This window comes from Mus caroli, unplaced genomic scaffold (genome assembly GCF_978045245.1).
Source record: "Mus caroli unplaced genomic scaffold, Mus_caroli_1 scaffold_3, whole genome shotgun sequence".
Taxonomy (NCBI): domain Eukaryota; kingdom Metazoa; phylum Chordata; class Mammalia; order Rodentia; family Muridae; genus Mus; species Mus caroli.
The window spans coordinates 32,254,918-32,278,964 of NW_028227258.1; the positions used below are offsets into that span (position 1 = coordinate 32,254,918).

Here is a 24,047-nt window from a genome sequence, read left to right on the forward strand (position 1 = left end):
CCAACCGAGCTACATGCCCAAGCTGGAACTTTTCGTTTTTAATAAAAGAAAATCCGCCTAGGAGTGCACAGTGTCTCTCCAGTCCGCTGGCAGTATAACGAGGATGAGCTGGCCCGCAAACGAGAATATTTGAAGAATTAAAAAAAAAACCAAAAACCAAAAAGCCTCTTAGTGTGTTCTAAGTAACGGCAGTGAGTCCCTCCTCTCTGCCTCTAGCTCTGGTGCCGTCCTGGAGCGCACTCGCTGGGTGACTTCCGACCCGCTGCTGCAGGAGGGGAGGCTCGTGCACTTTAGGTACAAAGTTCGAAGGCTAAGCTTGCGCTCGAGCATGCGCTGCATGATCCCCACTGCTTGACAGCGGGCGACGAAGGCGCCAGAAGTGGCGCAGAGAGAGAGCAGATCCCCGTCTAGGATCAGGGTTCAGCACACAGCACCTACAACCGAGAACAGCGCCTCCTGCCCGGCGCTGCCGGCCAAGCCGGAAGCCAGCGGAAATGACGCCCGCGCTAGCCGCCGGAAGCGGGAGCCGCCAGAAACGTGTCCAATGGGAGCCCGGGAGCGGCAGGGGGCGTGGCGGCGCGGGCCTCCCGCGGCTGCCGGGGCGGTGACGGGCGCGGTGTGGCCGGGCGGGTGGCGAGCGGGCCATGCGGACGGCTGGAGACCCGGGACCCCACGGCCCTGCGCTTGTCCCTCGCGCCGCGGTAGCCCGGAGCCCGCGGGCCTAGCGGCGGCCTTTGTTCCCGGTGTCGCCGTCTGCCGAGCTCCGGCCGGCGCGGATGCAGCTGCTCCGCCTGGGCTCGCGCTCGGGGCAGGAGGAGGAGCGGCGGCTCCGGGCGGCATGCGATGGGGAACTGCTGCTGGACGCAGTGCTTCGGGCTGCTCCGCCGGGAAGCGGGTCGGCTGCAGCGAGCGGGCGGAGGGTAAGCGGCAGCGCAGGCCCGGGATGCGCGGCCGGGGATCGGCGGTGGTGGTGGTGCCCGCCGCCCCCGTGCAGGCTCCCTGTCCCTGAGGACTTACCTCGGGAGGTACGGTCTCCTGTAAGCACCCGGCACTGCCGCCTGGACACACCCTGCTTTGACTTAACGCCAAAGCTTCTGTCTCTGTGTTTGGTCTTCCTTTTGGGCCTTGACAGAACAGGTGAAAATCTGGCCCCAAGGTTGATGCCCCAGGTGCATTTTAAATAGAAGTCACTTCTGCTCCAGGCTCTGGTGAACTCTTAGGTAAAGAGCTGCAGGATCGCAGTGCACACTGGCCATTGAAGCGACTGGTGCGGCTGTATGCAAATCTTTTCATAGCAATAACTTAGAATTTTGGAGAGGAATACCATGCTGTGATTGCTACCCTTATGCTCGATAATCTAACCAAAATGTCACTCATCAGCACGTCTCTTGTGAGGAAAGTGGGGTATGCTTCAGATTTTTCTATCCAATAGCAAAATTGTGTGATTACTGTTGCACCTTTATTTCCTAGAATAGTAGAAGAAGAAGAAGAAAAAAAAAAAAAACCGGGGCACATAGCATGTTGATTTTATTATTCCTAAGCATTTTTTGGAAATTAAAACCTAGAATAAAAAAATCTAAGCCAGCCAATCTAACTAAAGAACATATCTGTTTTGAACTTTCTTAAGCATGGTGCCAAATTTTCAGCCAATAGCTTTGTATCGGGAAGCTTTCAGCATACACAAACTGGAACCAAGTGATTTGTAATTGGAATCTTTGAGTCATGGGTGCATTATAAAATGATTCACTAGTCAAGTAGTGTGTCAAAGTAGCAAAGGTGTTACACTATGCATCCCTAGAATGGGAGGGGATGGACTTAAAACATTTCTACTTAGTTTGGTATTTTGATTTTCCTGATTTCTGTACTGTTACTTTGACAGCTGTTTTGCATTGTGATCCAAAATCATGTTATTCCAAGTACTGTGTGAGTGAACTCCTTTGTGAAGCTATGGAAAGGGGCTCATGGAAGAACTGGACATTACAACATCTTTGACTTTATTATCATTCCTTGGAAGGCTTAACAGTCAGACTCTGGGAGGGAGTGCTTTGAATTCTGCAGTCGACAATGTTTTTCTATTTGACTTTGGAGTACATTACCTGGGTTCTGTAAGAACCTTGGGTATTTTTTTTTTTTAACAGTGATTTTACAAATGATATCTTCATTACACACTATTCATTAAAATTGCGGGTTCTCCTGGCTCAGCCCAGGCTTGGCAGCATAGGGGAGGCTAGCAGGGTGAGATCACGTGAGGCATGTGATCCTTGTAGATATGTTGTAGTGCTTGATCCTGAGTCTGTACTTTGTCTTTGGCTGACACCTTGAGTGAGTCCTAGGGACTGTGGATGCTGATGTCTAAGACCATGTGATCTGTGTCAGTTCTGTTTCCTGTCATCTGTAAGCATAGACTTCAACAGCTCCCTTACTTGAATCTTCCCATAAACTTACCGTTTGGTATCAGTCTTAACAGTTCTAGCAGCTTCCCGGAAGCACGTGGTATTTATTAAACTGCCTTTCAGTTTAGTCGCTGTTAGTTGTTTTCCTTTAGGAGTGCGTCTGGGCAGTTAATGGGTACATGTTTAAGTGAAAAAATGGGCACTCACAAAAGTCTGCGTTGATTTTATGTCACTGTACTTATTAGGGCTAGAAAGAAATAGGACATCCTGGGTTCTGTTAGGCTCATTTACTCTGAACTCCACCACGGGTGCTTTGTGATTTGAGGCCTGATTTCTTAGCCTTGCGGATTTCCCAGGAGTCTCTCAAAATGAGATCACTTACTCTACGCTTTGTAATCTCAGCACTATAATTACCAAGTATACTTGAGTGTGCTCTAGTATTTTATATGTGAGGATAACTGATGACCAGTCCAAGCATCAACATAAGTGCTAAGGCATCTTGGAGACCTTACTACCAAGAAACAAAATACTGACATCCCGATGGGTTAGCCTTCTTCATTTGGAGGGTTCGTCTCCCAGCATGTTCTGGAGAACTCCGTGTGCTGGCCAGTTGTTTTCTCTGGACAATACTGGAACTCTGTGTGTGCTACCTTGCCTGGCTTATGCATTGCTGGGGCTCAAGTCTAAGGTGTCATACTGAGCTACATCCCCAGCCCTACAAATTATTTGTTCTTAGATGGGTTCTTAGGAACCTAGTTGTGTTGTATTTTAATTCCCATCTTTAGATTGTGGTACAATTGCCCATCCTTGCTTCAGGTGAGTTGTCGTGTTACTCACACGGGTGTGATGATGTTTGGGGTGCTCTGTCTGACAGGTTTCAGCCCCTTGGATTCTAGCAGCAGACTTGCTTCTAGGTGATAGTTCACAGAGATTAGCTTTTCTTTTCCTAGGGAAAATGGCTTTAGTGCTTGTCAATATTTAGCTACTTCCTATGTGCTGGGCAGTATTCTAAATACTATGTTACCTTATTTATTCCTTTGCACACCCCTGCCAAGTAATAACTGCTATTGAAATTTTAGTTCTCTATCCAAAATGCATGAAACTAATTTCTTATTTTAAATAGGATTTTGGAGTATTTCTATAGACAGCACTCTTAGACATGGACCCAAGTTAAAGCATAGAGCTGATTTGTGTTTCATACACATCGTGTGCACTTGACCGTGACTTTATAGAGTACGTTCAGTCTGCCTATGACTTTTCACTGTTTGCTTTGAGCAGCATAAGCATCTTACTCTTCTACCCAGGCTGGCCTCGAACTCTCCTGCAAGTTGAGTGTCCTGTGAAGTCAAGTATGGAGTTCCCACCTTGTAGCCTCTTGTTGGCTCACAGCAGCTTTCAGAGCATGGGGCATTTTGGATTTTGAACTTTCAGATTAATGGTGTTCAACTTGCTCATGTTGGAGACCGAAAGCCAAGGCTTGAAAGTTTAACTTGCCTGAGATAACAGAACTGGAATTGCAGTCAAAGTCCCTCTGAGACCAGAGCCCTTGTCTTTACCTGGGAAGAGCTCACAGCTCTTTATTTTCTTCTCTCAGCCTTTTCTTCCCTACCTCTGTTTTCAGAGGAAATGATTCTTCTTAATCATTTTTACTTTTGTTTCCTACATTCTCCATAGAAAGTCAGTCTGTCATCACCTTAGCTTTTGTCCTTCCCTCCAAATCCACGTTCCCAGGCCCTCTCAGGGTTACTTCTGTGTCCTTACAACCTCCACATCTGTGCTGGTTAGGTGTTTTGACACCTGAGAAGAGGAATTTCCTACATCAGATTGGTCTGTAGAGTCCTCACTTTAGTGCTGACCCTAGGATATCTCTAGGATAAAGGCCAAAATATGTATCCTTCTAGATAGCTGTATTTTTCCAGATTCTGCATTATGTATTTCTTCCTGTGTTTCCTTGTCTTGTCTCTGCTGTGTTCCTCCCTGAGTCTGTTTCTTTCTTGTCTTCACTTGAAAAACACCTACTTAGTCATCTTTTCCACTGGCAATTCAGGAATTACTTTCCACAGTTTTCCTGAAGCATCACCAGCCCTCTGGAAATCAGAGCTCGCAGCGCTGCTGAGCAGTCTGCTCTTCTGAGCTCCACTCCCTACGTAGCTTCTGAGTGCTTCCTCTGTCCTATCTGTGCTGATTCAGGCTTCTGTTGAATACCTAGTCAGTTAAGTTCCTAGGACATGGAGATGCAAGTATTTGTTGATTCTGTGGCTAGAGTTTCTTAAGTCAGTTAGGTCGCCTGGCTTTTGGTCTCTGGTCCTTCTGAAGGACCTTCTCCCATATTTGGGCATGGGCTGACCCTCCTCTCCAGAGTGATTAAAGTGCGGCCTTGCTTGTAACTCACCTTTGCATCTACCGCAGTTGACTGTAAGATTAGTTTTTATTGACTTTCATGTTCTAAATAAGTTGCTTTGCCCATTGTTCAGTAACTTAGGGAAGGAAGAAAATGAAGACTCACATAAGCAAAGAGGTCACATTTCACTCTCCAACAAGAAAAGGAGTGATGTCAGGTGCTGCACGCAATGTGAAAGGTGAATGGATGGGGGCTCAGGCCTGAGCTTCTCCCTCTCTGTTCCTAGGTTCCTCTAGAGCAGGCTCGTCTCAAAAGGCAGTGGCTCTGTTTGTTTGCCTGTTTAGCCTGTCTTTTCTGTCTTTGCCTCGACAGAGGGAAGGTATGTCTCCACTGTTCTTGCAAGGCATAAAATAATTTTCTGACTATCCCATCCAAAGCTCATCCCTCAGAGGCTCTGTTATAGTGGCCTTTTTAACTTGATGATTGCCAGTTCTGTACGGGCCTGTATAATACCTAACCACTAGAAAAACAGCACGTACCGTCCAATAGCTACAGTGGTAGATAAGAAATGATGTGTGTGGAAGGGTTGTCTCCAGTGGAAACTTAAGTGCCACGGTCTGCTGTGTGCACTTGTGACCCAGAAAAGCCAATGGTTTGAGTTCCAGTACCTGGGCATAAGATAGCCAGGGTGGCATCTCAGGCAGCGAGGCAGAGAACTGGACCTGTTCCCGTTGGTGTGACATACTGTGTTGACATCATCTTATCCCTTCAGAACCCTCCACTGAAATATTTGATGTCAGGTGGAAAACTGCCCTGTCGTCCTCTTTGTGATAGCCTTTGCCAGGCATGTGATTGATAGCCTGACCTGTCTTCCACTTGAGGGTGGGAGGATGTCTTGGGAGGCTTTTAATTTTTTGTAGACTTTGGAACCATTTACCTTGGTTGCTCATCACTTATTTATAATATCCAAGAAAATATGAAGGATTGTCTTACTGTGTTTTACCAGGTATAATATAAAACATGTGGAAAAAGAGCAATGCCAATGTAGTTTTGAGTTTTCATAGGTTTTTTTTTTTTATTATTACCATGCAGCATAACAGGGAAGCATTAAAAACTACATTTTCAGCCCGCTGTCAACAAGGTTTAGACTTACCTAGTATCTTTCTTGATAACAAGGTAGTAAGGTTGCAGGCATTTCCAACCACAGCCTCTTCTCTGCCACTCTCTACCTGTTGAACCACATTCACATTTTTAGTAGTGTAGTAAATAGGCAGGAATCTGTCTCAGGTTGTGACAACCCTCGAGGACACAGAGATGACTCTGGGCTTTGGAGCGTGCCAAGCTAAGGAGGGAAATACACTTGTGTCTTTTCTAGTTAGTCACTGTTTGCACACCTCGTGCCGTCGGCTTTTAGTTAACAGTGTCAGGTTTCTCTGTTACTTTTCCCCTTCCTTTTTCCTAGAGCATAGCCTGAGTTGGTGAAAGTGAAATGTACATATGATGTGACCCTGACTTACTTATTTTCTTTCTTTCTTTCTTTCTTTCTTTCTTTCTTTCTTTCTTTCTTTCTTTCTTTCTTTCTTTCTTTCTTTCTTTCTTTCGACAGGGTTTCTCTGTGTAGCCCTGACTGTCCTGGAACTCACTCTGTAAACCAGGCTGGCCACAAACTCAGAAGTCCGCCTGCCTCTGCCTGGCATTAAAGGCGTGCACCACCACTGCCTGGCAACCCTGATTTTCTTCACAGCTCATCCATGTGACCCTGCTGTGTTTCCTGAGGCCTCCGTAGCTTCTCACATCCCTGTATCTTACCCTTACATCTTTGGCTTACTATGTTTACTTTGTGTGGTAAACACACACACACACACACACACACACACACACACACACACACACTGTAGCACCATTCAATTCTGATCCTGCCTCCCGCATCTCATTGTCTAATCTCCTAGATCAGATTGTCCTTTATCTGCTAGGTATTTGCTTCTCTGCTTCTCCTGGGGACAGCACCCTAGTCCCAGCTCCCATGGCCTTATCTGCAGCCTCAGGTTGATTGCATGCATTATTCATGCCTTCACTCTGCCTCACCCCCTCCCCTCGAAGCTCCCTCAGACTCTTGTGGTTCCTGGCACTTGAAGCAAGCTTTTTATGGTGGCGTACCCAGCTAGATCTAAGGGAAGAATTTGTGTTCGTGTTCCTCAGTAACTACTTTAAATACAGTAAATATTAGTCATACACATTTGTTTTTTTCTCTCAGTGATTTTGAATAGTTGGTCCAAAACTCTCATTTTCCTACTTGATCACGCGCTCATTTCGCTTCCTGTGTAGCACTGCATGGTACTGCTACACCATCATTTACTATTACTGTAGTGATGGACATCTCTGTGACGTCAGGGGTGGTTGTGTTCTTTCTCTCTTTCTTTCTGTCACCGCTAACGGGCATTCCGATAATAGCCCCTTCTGCACCTGTACAAGAGAGGACCAGGAACGGAATTACCGAATGCTAGCTTATGCACACCTTCCTCAGTGCTACAGTATATTAAAGTTTTCCAAGTTCATGCCAGTTTATACTTTTACCAATAAGGGATTGTCATTGCTTCACTTTCTAAGAACTGCCAAAGTGCTTTTTTCCAACTTATTAATGTGCAGTGTTGGGTATTAGTACGAGAACTTCATTATAGCCCTATGGGCCTGTAGCAAATATAATGTGTATATATATTTTTAATTCCCTTAGTGATAGCAATGGAAATATAAGAAACTAGGTTAAGTAATAGGAGATATTAAAAACTGCAGTGGCTCTTCTTAAACCTCAGATGAATGGAGGACACTACTGTGGTCACGGGAGGACCTTGCCTCAGTGTTCACACTGGTAACCATAAATAAGGTGCAATAAAAACGAAATTGGTATCAGAGTTCGACTGGACAGGGTAATTCCATACATTGTGAAGAAGGTAATGACTCCGTCATAGGCCATAGCAGACACTAATAAAGCTGAAGTGTTGGCCCAGCACTAGACTGCAGGAGTCGGTAGAGCACAGTCACCTTCATTAACAAGGTGACTGCCTTCTACCACATTGGAAGAATCACTGCTCCACTGAAATAGTTACAAGGGTTGAGAAAACATTTGTTATTTTCTGTTTTTTTTTTTTTTTTTTTTTTTTTTTTTTTTGTCTACTTCAGAGACTCCTCCCTCCTCCAGCCCCTTCCCTGCTTTTTTCTTTCCCTAGTTCAACTACCCAGGGTGGGCAGCAGTGTCCAAGCAGGAGTAAGAATTTATTGTTCTGTTGAGTTTGCTGTGGGTGGGACCTACGTGCCTCCTGGTACTTACTTACTGTTGCCATCTTCTCGTGTTGTTTGCCAAAAAGTCATACCTCCAAGAACATGGACGACTCTGAACGTGGGAGATGTCTAATGGTCCTGATGTATTATCATCATAAATGAAACTAATTGGGAGTTGAGTAGCTTGGCCCTTACCTGCTTAATCCTACTGTTTGAAATCTGTATCAAAGAAACACCATCTCTTCCAAAAGAATTGAGTATCTGTTCTCACATTATACAAATATGAAGACAGGGACTAAAGCTTTCCCCTTGCATGATAGAAAAAAAATCAGATCTTCTATTCTGGTTTGCACTTTTTTTTCTTAAATAGATTCAGGAACTTTTGTACAGTCTGACCCACTTATTTTACAACAACAGTAGTTCTAGCCAGTAGGATGGCTGTTTGTAGATAGTAGTATGATTCAAATTATTAGACCAGGCTTTCTTTGAATGCCATTGGCTCTTTACTACCAGTGTCTGGTGAAAATGGTATGAAAGATGTGGTCATGTCTTATGTACAGAAGCACTTATGGGAATGGCATTACATATAAAGTGAGCATGTTTAGCCTCAAAGCTGCACACTTAGTACTGGATGTGTGGCAGCGTTTTCGGCTGTAGAACTGATGACTTAAATTAAACATAGAGGACAAATCAAAGGCGATCAGAACGTTTGTCATATCTAGTCATGCAGATATGCTACAGCGCTTAGTTACTGGAGGAGATATTTCAGTTACTTTTGTACTGTCTTTGGAATCCAGTTCAGTTTGACATTTTACAGCCCTCCAAATTCAGACTGGTTGCATTTCAAGTGCTAGTGGCTGTCGTACTGACAGTGGAGATCTCTCTAGGGTAACAGTAGCCATAGGAGTATTGAGGAAAGGAAGTTTCTCTGAGACACGTGCGAGAATTAGGTCAGTTCAGGGCCTATCCTGTGTACTTGGTGAATGGGAGTCTATTCCTTACCATGTCAATACCTCGATCTCTCTTGGCTTGGCTTATGTCACACATAACTGGAAATCAAGTCAGTGAAATTTCTTAAATTTAGGAAAGCAATTCTTGTACCTTTGTGAAGCGCGGGACTGAGAAAACCCGAGTAAAGCCAGCCCCACTGTCTTCTGCTTGTGATTAGTCTGGTTGACTTATTTATACATGGCAGTTTGTTTTAGGCAACTACATACATGGTTTCTCCACGCCCCAGGCGTTCACTGTTGGCTGTGTTTGTTCAGATATAAAGCATTAAGTTATGAATTCTTAGTTTAAGATGGAAAGTCAGCTGCTTGGAGCGTGTATAGTAATTGTCTTTTGGTAAGGCCATCCTTTGGCTTTGAAATGACCAATAATGTAGAAGGTGGTGTAGATGTGGAACAAAGGAACAGCATGCCAGTGTAACTGGTCTGCTAGGGACAGTTTGGTTTTAGTCTATTTCTAATTTACCAAAATTTAACTCACTCTCCTTCTGTCCTTCCACCCCAAGAACAGTTCCATTCTCCCATAGTAATTAGATATAAACTCCTTTAAAACTATAAGAATGTATGTGTTATATATACTCACTCTGTTCCAGTTATCAGTCATCTGCGCTCCTACCCCACCCATCCTTAAAGCACCTCACTAACCTGTTACCAGGGTTATCAGCATTCATGTACATGTTCAGGTCATAACAAGTTTAAGTATGGGAGGGGAAATGCTGACATTTGTGTCAGCATTGTGTATGACCAACATTCCTTAGGCGTAGAAAATAGATCATTTCTTGAGTTTGAAGCAAGCAAGAAAAGAACAAAAGTTTCCTGTAGTCTAGAATGGAGAACAAGCAGTTGCTCATAGCAGAGCTTTGAGACAAAGCGTGGATGGCCCGTAGGCTGGCTTCGTCTTCTCCTCATCTTGCCCTTTCATCTCCAGCTCTGGATCCCTCCCACAGGGGACTGTAGACTGACGTCTATGCCAGTGTTGCTGACTTAGCATTAAGTGATTCTTCCACAGACTCTCGCTTCACGTGGACGTTGATCTCCAGACTGCACAGCTGTTCCATTTCTAACCTTCCTCATCTCTGACAGTTCCATTTCTGAGTGCTGTCCTCTTAAGTGCTCCTGCCTCTCTTAGCACATTCTGGCAGTCTTCTCAGTTCTGTCTGTTACCACTGTGATCCTAGCCACTGCTGTTCTCCTTTGTGCCGCTACAGTGCTTGCTAGTTGGCCTCTTAAAGCAGCAGATCATCTCCAAAATCCCCTAGGGAAGTTCTTAATAGAACTGAAGGCTTCTGAGAACATGTGTAAGGAATGTGAAAGATGGTGGACTTAATTACTCCAGTGAAACAACGAAGCTGAGCCGTGGTTGTTAATGGCTGCTAGCAACCATGGTAAAGTGCTTTAACCATGGCTGGGTTAGGCGCCTGGGTGATCGACAAAAGCCTCACCCCGTACTCTGGGATAGAATTGTGAGGTAGAAAATAAAAAGTCAGGACAGCTCCAAGTGCTGCAGCCAGCAAGGATCTGGACCAGATCTTTTACCCTCAAACCCTCAGAGCTAGCTGAGCAGCGCCTCCACCACCAGGACCAGCTCTCCCAAGTGCTGTAACTGGTGAGGGTCAGGGTCAGCTGAGAGCCAAGGCTTTGAGTTGGCCCAGCCCAGCAGCTAGCCCATCTGTGAACTGCTGGGGCATGGGAAGGGACTGGTTCTGCAGGATTTCCATGACACAGGCAACATCAGGATAGTTGGAAGGAGTCCCAGCAGGATTCTAGTATTGATTCTATAGCAGAATCAGAGACCTCGAACCAGATCGCTGTCTCATTGCAGTGAACATTTGCAAGTAAAGATGTGTGGACAGAGGTATACTCTGAGGCACACTGCAGCTGCATAACTGTCCCATTTCTAACCACAGAGTTTTGTTTTTATTTATATTTATATTTATTTTATATTTGCTCTTTGGGGGAGGTTGCCAACGTGGAGGCCGATACACAGGGATGGGGAGATGAGTGGGGTGGGGTGTATGATGGGAAATCCACAAAGAATCAATAGAAGGTTTTTAAAGTCAGGATAGCTTTTATAGGAAATATGAAAAATACATGTCCCAAATTTGTTAGAATTTTAGCAGTCAGGAGTATGAAAGACTTGAATCTTGGAGTCCTTCCTTTGCTTAAGTGATGGGGTGTTTACTGAAGGGCACTTCTGTGAACTGACACACTGCCTGTGCACTAAGGAGACATCCTTTAGATGGTACTTAAAAGCAGTTGCCTTTCTTGGAGAACAGCTATAGTTTTTATATGGGTCATTGTTGGCAAAATAGAACTGATCAAATTGAATACCGTACATGTCTGTGGAGGCTCTAGGAGGCGCCAGCAGTGTCTAAATAAATAAAGATATCCATAATTCATTTTAAAATATACATACTCTGATATCTACTTGTTTTTTTTTTTTTTTTTTTTTTTGGTTTTTTCGAGACAGGGTTTCTCTGTATAGCCCTGGCTGTCCTGGAACTCACTTTGTAGACCAGGCTGGCCTCGAACTCAGAAATCCGCCTGCCTCTGCCTCCCAAGTGCTGGGATTAAAGGCGTGCGCCACCACGCCCGGCTATCTACTTGTTTTTAGAAAAACCCCATAGTAAAGCTTCTCTTTAAAAAAAAAAAAAAAAAAAAGATGCCTGAGTTTGCCAAATTGCATACTTACTTTAACCAATCAATATGCTCTTATTACCGTAGGAGTCAATAAATATTCTTTGTGAATAAGATTTCAGTCTTTTTTTTTTTTTTTAAGTGAAGCCCTACAGATCTCAGAAAAATATTATCTATGTTTGGTTTCCAGAGAACTCTGAACAAACTAAATGAAGTCTAAGGGTGTATAGTTTGTCCAGTCAGGCAGGCAAGAATATGATTGTGCTCACTGTAACAGTTGTGGCTAGAGAGGCCAGAGACATTTGACTTATAAGTCGTACAACCTAATGTAAGTGTACTGCCGTGGTAACTTCCCTGGTTTTGACTGTTTGGGATGTCTTACATTATCTTAGTATTGCTGGACTTTCTCTCATTATTTACTTACACTGCTTAGCAGGCCTAAACAAGAGTAACCAGAGCCAGATTGTTGAAGCAAGGGGGTAATGAAACAATTGAATACCAGAAGCAGGAATCCTGTCAGAACACAATCCTAGAATATTCAACTTGTTTCTGGTTTTGCTTGAAAAACTGAAGAGTAGAGACCCTATGTGTCTCTAGAGGGTAAAAGATACTGTGTTTGTATTGGAATATTCCACTAGGTTTTTGAAAAAGCCAATACAAAGGGAAGGCACAAAACAATGTATTACATTGGTGTGCTTGTCTGATCAAACTCCCCACCATATCTAGATTAAAGCAGGAGAAAGGGCTGACCTTGGCTCACTTTAACCCATGGCTGGGAAACATATGCCATTACATCACGGCAGTCCCGCTCTCTGCTGCTCTTCTTTCTTCCCTTTATTTTGTTCAGGACGCTGGTGCTTGGGATGGTGCCTGGGATGTCCTTTACACAGTCTCACCCAACCTAGAATCCCCTGAGAAGGGAGGCCCAAAAAGCTGTCTAGATTAGGTTAGTCCGGGTGTGCTTGTGAGGGGTGTTGTGGATCATGTAAGGCAGAAGGACCTGCACTGACTGTGCTCACATGCATTTCACCCCTGAGCTCTGAGAAGGAAAGGGAGAGGGAGACAGCACTGGCATGTACCCATGAGCTCACTGCTGTCTGCTTTCTCCGGGTGTGCTATGTGTAGCTGCTTCAAGTTCCTGCCACCCTGACGACGCCACAGTGATGGTCTTAACCTGAAACAGCGAGCGCATGAGCGCGCCCACCCCTGCTCCTTTGAGTGGCTTCTATATGTATGGTTGTCATATCACAGCAACAGGAAATGAAACTTAAAAACGAGGTTTCCTTCCATTAATTCTTTAGGGAAATGCTGTTACAGATCCCAGGTGCTTCTAAACCCAGTCAGTTGACAATAAAGATCAACTGTCACATCTGTCAGCTAAAAAACTGTCACAGGAAAAAATACCAACTCTAATTTCTTTGCTGTTTCTGTTAGTTGTGATAATGCATCATTTTCTTATTAACTCTTTAAGCCACCTCCATCAGACCTGCCCTGACTCCAGAGATCTCATGGTTCAGAGGCCTTTTCTGTCTAGTACACCTGACAAATCAGGGACTGAAGGAGCGCAGCGGTTCCTGTGCGGGGCTCTTCCCTTTAGCCATTTTGGCACCTGTAGTGGGAACTGCACCTGAGTGAGAGTCTTAAAGATGCCTAGTCCTCTCAGCAGCAGCAGGATTTGAATTGGTCATGTCTGAGATGGCCGTGGTGGTGCAGTAGAGCTTATGTTGTTGGTGCAGACTTGGTAAGGAAGGTGCTCTTTTAACTGCATCTAAGTTTCAGAGAGAGGTACAGAAATGAATGACCAAAGGAAAAGGACGTTTGCCCCACCTACCCCTTAGAAAGTTAGAGTGGGCATTTGTGAGCTCTTTCCTTCTTTCACAAGAAAAGACTTTAAAGCCCTCTATAAAACGCGTGGCCCATTATCTAGAGGCCTGGCGATGTTACGGAAGCTGGATTAGACTCACAGCAGCCCTCCTGTCTCAGCGTTTTAGGCAATAGTGTTACATGCAGGAGCTGCCGAGCTGCTCTGCTTCAGACATGAGCCTCTGTTATCCTTTCAGTGTTGTGATGTTTTACGTATATTGAAAACCTAAAGGACACAGTCATGTATATTATTGAGTATGGCCTTTTGGGTGCTTTTAAAGGGATTTCTGGTTTTTTGATTATTAATTATAAATAATAATGGATTTCATTGTTATTTTCATGCAGTACCTGTAAATTGATTATATTTACCTCCATTTTAACAAGATATTTTATTTGATACAATAAAATGAACTAAAAATTAAATTCACTGTATTTTGTTCTCTGTAATGTTTGTGTAAATTAACTTATAATTACAGTCTAAGTAAAAACATTAGTGCCAATAAAAAGATTGGTTAGCTATACTTAAGATGAAGTTTAAAAATCTGAACTATTTATATATATATATTCTTAGGTAATTTTGGTTTGTTTTTAGAAATACAAGGTACTCTGTATTGGAGAATTTACAGTTGTATGTTGTAGGAATATGTTTATGCCATAATTTTAATTCAATTTTAGATTTAGTTGTGATTTTTAACGTCTTATATTTTTTTCTCCCTAGGTCAAAGTATTTTAGGACATGCCCAAGAGGAGAACACTTGACCATAGAGGTGGGTCCTTGAGCACTGGGTGGGAGGGACCCAGAGCCCCCGAGGTCTTTGCTTTCTTCTTTACAGTTTACTTTATGCACGTGAGTGAGTGTACGTGCACATTCTAGCCCTGCACTTAGTGTGGACTAAATCGGAAAAAGTAACTCTCAGTTTCAATATTGTTGGTTGCTTTGGAGGCGGGCCTCATGAATGGTGGGTTAGACTCTGACTGACAGCCTCATCCCTCGTATTTGACTTTTCATTTGAAGACAGTGTCTCACTAGGTCATACAGGCTGGCCTTGAACTCACTGTGTCACCAGGGCTGTCTTAAGCTTGGCGTCATCCTGCCTCCACCTTCAGAGTAGCTGAGATTACAAATCTGAGCCATTAGGCATGGCTCAGTAATGTAGATTCTGATAGACAGAAAAATAATTTATATATATACATATATATATATGTGTAGAGAGAGAAAGAGGGAGAGAGAGAGAGAGAGAGACAGACAGACACATGCTTGGGTTGGCCATTTTGCTGACTAAGATATATCAAATGTGCTAATTATAAAAGGCACTCAACTTCTTAGGTCCCGTATGCATATAAAATTTATATTTTTAAGGCTAAAAGAGAGTAATGTTTCTTGTGAAATGTGTCTAGTCGTCAAACATCCCTCCTAATGGTTGTCTTTTTGTCCTTTCAGTTTGAGAACCTCGTGGAGAGTGATGAGGTAAGTGTCTGACTTGGTTTTTCTTACCACGGTTGTGGCGTTCCTTGGACCACTTTTTGCCTTGCTTTTCACTTCTCACCCATTCTGCAACAAAAAAACCTAAAAGCAGGGCCCACGCCCCATGCGGGAGGACAGCTCAGAGGCCCGTGCAGCCTGTGTTCTGAGGGAACCAGCACTGGCCTCAGAAGAACCTTCTGCCTTCCCTTCCCTTCCCAGCAGTCACCACCTTCTCCTCCTCCTCCGTCACAAGTGAGGCTTCTCAGTGGCACACCCCACCCCAGCAGCATCCTTCTCAGAACAGCCTGAGGCTTCCTGCTTCCCTAAGGTGCTTTCAGCGGTTGCCTTCTAGCTTTTTGCTAGCCCTCACTCTGCTGACCAGCCTCTGCTCTGCCCTGCTTGCCATGGTCAATTTACACACCATCCTGTTGTGTGACGCTACTTCCGACATGACTGTAGGCCATTTCGAATTTGATTCCTACAGCTAACTTAGTAATATATTTTAGCTGACAGATATGTGTAGTTGAAATGTATAAGAAATAGTCATAAGCCCAAATTAGTCTTCAAGTAATTATGGCTTGTTTTGAAAAAACCAGGGTAACAACTACTAAATTTTATTATTTTATAAGAGTAACTGAAACAGTTAGTTTCTTTTTCTTTTTTGTAGATGCTTTTCTTAGTTTTATTCACCGTGCGTATATTTGTTGAGCATCTGCCATGTGTGCGGTGCTCTGAGAGAGCTGAGGAAGGCAGTAGATCAGACCCTCTGCAGCCGGAATCACAGGCGGCTGTGAACTGCGTGACGTGGGTGCTGGGAACTAACCTCAGATCACTCCGCAGCAGCAGCACTGGTCACAACACTGAACTATTTCTCCAGCCCCAGTTCATACTGTAACTATAGTGTTTCCTTCAGGGTCCCGATGGATGCCATGAGTGGTCCTTCAGGGTCCCGATGGAAGGCATGAGCGGTCCTTCCTCCTAGCAAAACTAAGGTCAATCCCTGAAACCTCTGGTCGCAGCATCTTCATTGCCTGGTAGTTCATAGGCTTTTTTCATCGTTTGCTATAGAAAACTGTCCTTAGCGTAGACTGCTGACTTGCTGGCTTTGTGCTTATGTCAGCATAACCTACCCTACATCTGCTCTATACAAGGCACATCACACCTTTCTGTGGTCAGGAACACCAGAAAGCAGCTACAGGCCTTATTTTGGGTGCTGGTTTTAGTTTACGGCACAATCTCCACAGCTCAGGAATAATTTTAAGCAGTGAAACCACAAAACACAAGCAGCAATGGCAAAGGCTGCTCTTTGGTGTGAGAAGTGTGCCAGAGGGCACAGTGATACTGTTGTACCTTAGCTAGGAACACACATCCTTGGCCAACTCTTCAGGGACTCGCTATTCTCTGTACTCTCAAGTGGATAAAAGTCTAAAGGTACTGACTTCCAGGTGAGGGTTGCAAAAACCCTTCAATGGGCAGTAAAAAATTTAACCCTTTGAAATCTGAATAACAGAGATCAGCCACAAATGTGGAAGACACAGTGAGCGTGTGGTCTGGCATAGCCTAACTGTGAGAGTTTGTTTGCTACATAGCATGTGTCTGTTAAAAAATAATTAAGAAATAGCCAACAAATGTTTGTTCTATAATGGAGTTTTTGCCTTTGAAAAATAGTAAAGTTTTTGTTTGTCTCAAATCATTTTGATAATGAGATTCGTTTACTGTGACAGAAATAGGTAAGTAAAAAGTATTTTTGATTAAATGAAAATTGCTTTGGCTTGCCTTAAATAGTGAGTTCACCTAGTGAAAATTCTTTTACTTGTTTAATTTTTGTGCAGGGGGAGAGCCCAGGAAGCAGCCATAGGTAAGGTTTATCAAAAAAAAAACAAAACAAAACAAAAAAAAAACAAAAAAACAAAAAACAAATGTGTAAGTGTTGTGTGACAAAACTTCATGGGGAGATACAACCCACACACCTGCTCACGCCCATGACTCAAAGACAGCTGCATCAGCAAAGCCACCCAGACATAGGTGACAGCTCACAGGCTGGGATCATGGAGCACTGACAGCCTGCAGGCAGCTCTCCTTCAGGTGCCTCAGCTGGTCCACACCTTCTGTAGGCAGCTGATCTGGTCTCAGAGTCCTCTTTGCAGCAAGACTTACCTGAGAATGACTCTCAGTTTTTTCTACTCTGGCAGGGAGGGGTCTGGTGAATTTTGTTTGTTTCAGGGACTTCCTGAAGCCATTTTGAGCTGTTTACCTTCTTGCTTAAGGGGGCTTCTCTGCAGGATGGTTCAGAACTTAAACTACAGATGTGGGCTCTTCAGGGCCAGATTCCAGAATCTTACCATAGTCTTCAAGACACTGAACAGTTTATGTTTCAGAAACAAAACTTTCTTTTTACATAAAAGTAAGACAAATAATACATTCCCGGAACAATATTTTGAATATTTAAAAAATGATATATATTAATTTCTCAGATTTTTTCTTTTGGACCTAGGCTGTAAATCATTTAGTTTTCCCAAAGCCACTTAACACTGATAACTCTATTTCTTTTTATATTTGTTTTACCCCCTTTTTCTTCTTTTTGACATTCTAAAATATTCTTCAAATTAAGAAACCTTTTACAACTTCAGCAGTAACTAGAATCTTGGTAATATAATTTATTTATATAACCTTTTTATCTGCTATTAAAATTGCATAGACTGCATGAAAAAGAAGCATCTTACCTTGAACTCAAGAAAGTCCTGTGCTGGAGAGACGGCTCAGAGGTTAAGAGCACTGACTGCTCTTCCTGAGGATCCAGATTTGATTTTCAGCAGCCACGTAGTGTTTACAGCCATCCGTAACTCCAGTTCTAGGGAATCTAATACTTTCTTCTGGCCTCCCTAGACACTAGGTATACAAGTGGTACACATGGAGCCAGAACACCCATACACGTAAAAATGAATAAAAATTAAGTTCCTAGTGTCAGTGGAGTTGTTTCCTCTTTGGGGTATTTTGTCCTTGCATTGTTTACTTCAGTGACCCTTTATTGGGCAGTCCATGTGCAGGCACTGTGTTAGATACTGGACTTGAAAATCAAGTGAAAACTTGGTGTGATATTACACACCTGTAATGTCAGCACTGCAGCCGCAGGATCAGGTGAAGTAGGCACATGATAGACACATCTGGAGGACTGTCTGGCTGTGTGACACCCTTAAAGAAAAAGCAGACAAAGGCTGAGAAAATGGCTCAGTGGTTGAATGTTTGCCCAGCACTTGCAAAGTCCTGGTTTAGTCTCGTCACAGTGCTCTGGATCTCCTCCATCCCCCTCCTCCCACCCTTCCCCTCTCCCCAGTGTGTTTCTCTCCTCTGTGTGTGTGTGTGTGTGTGTGTGTGTGTGTGTGTGTGTGTGTAGAAGAAAGTATATCTTACTGAGAGAAAGATTACATTTCAAGATGAGGTAGCAATGAAAGCAGCCGTTAAAGGACACACTAGTAAACCTCGAGAATCCCTGCGACCCAAATGTGTCCAGGGAGTAGGTCCAAAGGGACTACTTTTAAATAGACAATCCCTGGGCTGATCTCTAAAGAGCTGGCTAACAAGTATTATTCAGGCAGAGAGACCTTCACACATAATCAAAGAATGTCCATACAGAGTGAGAGAATCCATTAGACGCCAGTGCTGGGAGACCGTAGATAATAACGTAAATGTAGCGAAGGTTATGAAGGCAGTAAAAGTCTAGGGTTTCTGTGCACCGGTTCCGACCAGACAAAGCTCTACCCCTGGCCGAGAAACTGTTTGCAGTTGATACCTGCTGGGAAGGGGAGAGCCAGCTTTCTCCAATGGAGTATTGCTGTTGGGTATACATCAACCGCAGTCCAGGGCAGCCCAAGCCCAGGGGGAGTTGGCCAACACAAAACACTCTCTGCCTTTTTTGTTAGCTTCTTCTTTTCTTTTGACTTTTTTCTTAATTGATTTTCTTTTCTTTTTCTTTCTTTTTCATTTTTGGTTTTTGCTTATTTATTTTTGGTTTTTGTTTATTGGTTTTCTTTTTAAGTAGCAGAGAAGAGAAATTGAATGGCGAAGGATCTGGGAGGCAATGAGGGAGGGGAAAGAATATGATCAAAATATATTGAATGAAAAAATTTTAAGTAAGCTTTTAAATAAGTGCTCCATAAGTTCTAGGGTATTTGTGTTCCTGCACTGACACATACATATACGTGTGTGTGTGTGTGTGTGAGTGTGTGTGCATGTGTGTGTGTGTGTGTGTGTGTGAGTGTGTGTGTGTGAGTGTGTGTGTGAGTGTGTGTGTGAGTGTGTGTGTGTGTGAGTGTGTGTGAGTGTGTGCGTGTGTGTGTGGTGTGTGAGTGTGTGTATCTCAGAGCTTTTGGTCTTTGTGAATGCTAGCCTTATTAACCTATATTGCTGTGCCCAGATGTAACTAGCTCAGTGGCAGGGCACTTACCTAGCATGCACCCAGGGTCAGTCCCCACCACCTCAGAGCAGGTCAGGTCACGTACCTGGATTGGGGGATAAGAGAGTAGGGTTCCTGGAGCATGGGGAAGACCCTGCACATAGTAAAAGGACTTTGAGAATGGTTAAGAAGTCATAGAGACAAAGACCCAGAGAGCGTAGGAAGGCAAAAGAGAGATGAGAAGGTCCAGATGCAGGCCATGCTAGAGGGGCTGCTCAGCCTGCTCATGACATGGAGTTCAGAAGGACCCAAGTTGTTTGTGCTGTTTAGCGGCAGAGACACTGCTGGTCACCAGTTTCTGGAGTGATGGCAGCTGATGTCTTCAGGGGCCTGAGGAATGAGCTGAAACAAGGGCACAGAGACAGGAAGCACACTGGGTAGGCCGGTGCTGGACTGCCTGCATTTACATCCCAGCTCTATCACATGCTTGTCTTAATCCTGTCCATCTCATTTCCCTCCCGTGTAATCTCTACCTGTACTTACATGGAGTGGCTGCACGCGTGAAGTACTGGAGATGCAGGCCATGGACTTGAAGGATCATAAGGGTAGTGATGACCTCAGGTAGGTCATCTTTAGGAAGGGAAGCAAGAATACGGTGAATTTAAGCACCGAAGTGGAAGTGAAATGAAGTTGCCCTTAAGGAAAAAGCTTGAATCAGAAACTTAAGGAAGCTACGGGGTAGTTAGTGCAGGTGGTCGCCTTGTGTAAGTTCCGAGACTGTTGCTGGAGCCTGAGGGCCAAATTATTGCTGCATTTTTTTCTAGCAGTCCACAGCAGAAGGGACTAAAAGTAGAAAGACTCGGGGCCCAGAGTGGGTGAGCAGAGTGACTGGTGTCATGGAAGAAACGTGGGAAGGTGTGTGGAATTCAGACCAGCTATGAGATGGTCATTTCCTGAGTGGAAGCCAGGAGATTGCTGTCTTTATTGGTTAGTGGGGGGAGGGGGAAGGGCCTCCTGGCAGGATGACTGGCAGGATCAGGTTCTGACTGAGCAGTGAGAAGAGAGTAGAGCATACTGAGGTTACACTCTGAGGTGAGGCCTTGGGGTACAGTAGCTGGGAAGCAGAGCCTGTGAAGAGCAGCAGCTCTGTAACGGGAAGCACAACACCTTAACTGACCGAAGGCCGTTGTTAGAGTGTCACGGAACAATCGAAGCTATATTCTGTTGTGTTCATATATTTTTGGCAGTAAATTTTCAGTATTCCCCTGACTTTTGGAATGTTTTATCTGGACCAGGTTCATCAGAAGGGGTTTTTGTTTTGTCTTGTTTGTTCCCTGTTCCCTCCCTCCCTGTGTTCTCTAGGCCACTTACTGAAGAAGAAATCGTTGACTTACAAGAGAGGCATTATGATTCTATTGCAGAAAAGCAGAAAGATGTGGATAGGAAAATCCAGAGGGAGGTAAGTGGCCTGCCCCACAGTTGAAGCCCACGTTGTGAACCCTGTTGACGGGCGGGCTCACCTACGTGTTGCCAACAGTCCTGACCTCTGTTTACATAAATACAGAAAAAAGTTATTTAAAGAGGAAAACGTATTCCAGCTTACTATAATTAATTTGATTTCATCTCATGTGATGTCACATGACAACTGTACAGTACTCTTTAAGTACAGTTCTCAGTTCACTAGTAGACGTGCCAAGCAAGAACAAATACTTTTCTGGGTCAGCACTCATGTCTAAGTTTTTGTGTGTCTTGGGTTTATTTGTTCTCAGTGAACCAAGAACCTTGAGCGGTCATAATTCTTACATAAATTTATGGAAATGGCCTGTAACCACGGCTTCACTAGCACTAAGTTAAAGACAACCACTTGCCCTTCATCCTGTCTTCTGAGCTGGGCGCAGTGCTGTGTACCTGCAGCTCCCAGCACTGGAGAGGCGCAGGCAGGAGCATGTGAGTCTGAGGCTAGCCCCGGGCACATAGCACGTTTAAGGACAGCCCAAACTATGTAGTGAGACTCTAGTTCAAAACACAGGTGCTGGGTTCAGTCCACAGTACCAAAAAGACTTTTTTTTTTTAAGTAAAAATAAAGAACAGTATGTTTACTACCATTTGGGATTTACAAATGTATTAATTTAATCTACACATTATAGCTAAAAAAGAGGTTAGTTAGTGCTAAATTTAAAATACAGTTTTAATCTAAGGTTACCTTAGATTTAAAATGCAGTAAGTTATCCCTAGGGTTTTGTGTATGCTATTATGGATGGTAAGAATGTAAATTAAAGAGTAGTTTTTGAATAACGAATACTAATAAAGTTGAGAAATGTGTATAGAAGTCAACTAAGTGGGAGGACAAGACTCCGGGAGAAGCAGGGGTGGGATTGACCTTGGATTCTAGACTTTTTGATCTGTGAGGGCCAGAGCCATTGTTGTCAGGTGGTAAGTACTAAAATGATGCCTGAAAATGACAGCCAGTGCATTTTCTACAGAATCCAATATGTCTTACATTTCATCTGGGATATTTTATAAAGGAATTTGAAGTGAGCAGCTACAGACATCCAATTTTGATACGTTTCGTAGATATGAGTTATTTTCAATGATTTATGTTTTGTTTTCGAATGAGAACAGCTGGTGTTGAGAGCAGCTAGACAGGTTCTGGTTTCTGTTAACCCTTATCGTTTTGTTCATGTACAGTTAGCCTTACAAGAGGAGAAGTTAAGACTAGAAGAGGAAGCTTTATACGCTGCCCAGCGTGAAGCAGCCAGGGCAGCAAGGCAGCGGAAGCTCCTGGAGGTGAGGGGGACAGACCCCAGCGCACAGCAGGGCTCCTTCTCTCCTTGTTTCCGCTGACCATTCCAAGTGGGGACCTCTCTCCTAGACTCAACCGCTCCTTGTTTAGTGGAGGATGGACTTATGCATATAGTCTCTGGAACCCAAAAGGCAAATTAATCCACCTTTATCTTCTAGAAGTAACATAAAATACTACTTGATACTACACTGTAAGCGTAGCTGTAGGTTAGAGGACCTGACTCTTGTTTAGCCTAGGGAGTACTGTGTTTACAGGACAGATATTTCAAAATTAGCTTCTAATATAATCTCTCAAGTATTTTAGTGTATGTTCATGAAGATTATTAAACAGTTTCTTAAATGGTAAGACTCTCACTCTTAAAGACAAGCCACCTGCTTTATGGCTCGCTAGGGGTCTTGTTTACTTCTCAACTTCTTATGTGTTTGAGACATTAAGTGACAGATTTACCATGACAAGGGAGTGTGGCATTTCCACATACTTACTAACTACCAGGAACAGATGTCTGTCTATAGGACTAAGTGTCAGAAACACTGCTGAGAAGGGTCTTAGTTTAAAGTTTACAGTCTTCGGAGAAGGTGGCATTTGAAACCCTACTTTAAGATGAGGAAGCTGAAGGGCAGATCTTGCTGCTGACACACAGGAGAGCCGGAGCTCAGGCGCAGTGGTGCTTAGTCATCAATCCCTGTGTGGCTTTGCCACCAGTATACAATGGTCCAGTGTCCAATAGTACAAAACTCCAGATTCAGATTATCTGAAAACTTCTGTCTTTGTGATTTCTATATGATCTCTCTCTCTCTCTCTCTCTCTCTCTCTCTCTCTCTCTCTCTCTCTCTCTCTCTCTCTCTCTCTCCCTCTCTCTCTCGCGGGGTGGGTTTCAGCAGATGCTTCACGGGGAAGTGCCTCTTTACAGTACATCCTAAGTAGTGGAAAACTTTAGAGTTCACTGTCACTTTCTATGAAACTAATTGTTGCTCTTAATATAGGCATTCTTGTTTACATTAATAAATCCTCTGTCTACCATGTCTTTGGTTAAAGCAGTGGTTCTCAGCCTGTGGGCCGAGACGCCTTTGGTGATCAAGTGACCCTTTTACAGGGGTCGCATATCAGATACCCTGCATATCAGACATTTACATTTCAGTTCATAGCAGCAGCAACATTACAGTTATGAAGTAGCAACAAAAATAATTTTATGGTTGAGGTCACCACAACACGAGGAACTGTATAAAGGGTCACAGCCTTAAGAAGGTTGAGAACCACTGGATTAAAGCACCCCATTTGATGTGTCAGTTTGGGTAATCTTTGTGTTCCTGTCCCCATGACTACATGCTTGCTTTGGGAATACATCATCTGCATGTCGTACATGAACCCAACTATGCAGACAGGCACTGGTTCGTTACTTTTCATAGCAACTGGGTCAGCTACGGCAGGACGGTGGCCATCTGTGATCAACAGGTGGAGAAGCAGAAACTAACACTCAGGCCAGGAATACACAGCCACCTTCAAAGCACAACTTGGACAGCTCTGCTGAGTCCAGTCGTAAAACCAAACCATTGCCATTAAAGTACCTGAGTCAGAGCAGCTTTCAGGCCCTTGGATTGCTCCTTATTCCAGCCAAAGAGAACTGCAGTGGGACCTAACGGTTGACTGCCTTATCTTCTAGTCAGGGAGTTCGTAGGAGTACTGAGAATGTTAGGGACACCAGCACATATACACCTGTTTACATCCACTTCACAACTCTGAATATTCTCGGCACTAAAACGACACACACTGATACGCTGAGAAAAATTCTGTCCTTAAATACGAGGATGTAGATGATGAAGGAATGATGAAGGAAAATTATTTCAGTGGAATAATGCTAACCTTTTGTTT

The 24,047-nt window shown here is 43.9% G+C and overlaps 1 protein-coding gene across 6 annotated transcripts in view; it reads left to right on the plus strand.

The window, feature by feature from the left end:
* The first annotated feature begins 578 nt into the window (after positions 1-578).
* Ap1ar (adaptor related protein complex 1 associated regulatory protein) overlaps positions 579-24,047 on the plus strand; it is a 29,684-nt gene continuing 6,215 nt past the window's right edge. For 2 of the 6 annotated variants that reach the window (XM_021159018.3, XM_021159019.3), the window contains exons 1-6: positions 579-920; positions 14,236-14,284; positions 14,959-14,985; positions 16,815-16,840; positions 20,738-20,834; positions 22,064-22,162. In XM_021159018.3, the coding sequence (XP_021014677.1) occupies positions 844-920; positions 14,236-14,284; positions 14,959-14,985; positions 16,815-16,840; positions 20,738-20,834; positions 22,064-22,162 (375 nt within the window). In that variant the 5' untranslated portion in view covers positions 579-843. The remainder of the gene's footprint in view (positions 921-14,235; positions 14,285-14,958; positions 14,986-16,814; positions 16,841-20,737; positions 20,835-22,063; positions 22,163-24,047) is intronic. The other 4 variants (XM_029475321.2, XM_085835531.1, XM_085835532.1 and 1 more) reach the window with 3 other exon arrangements.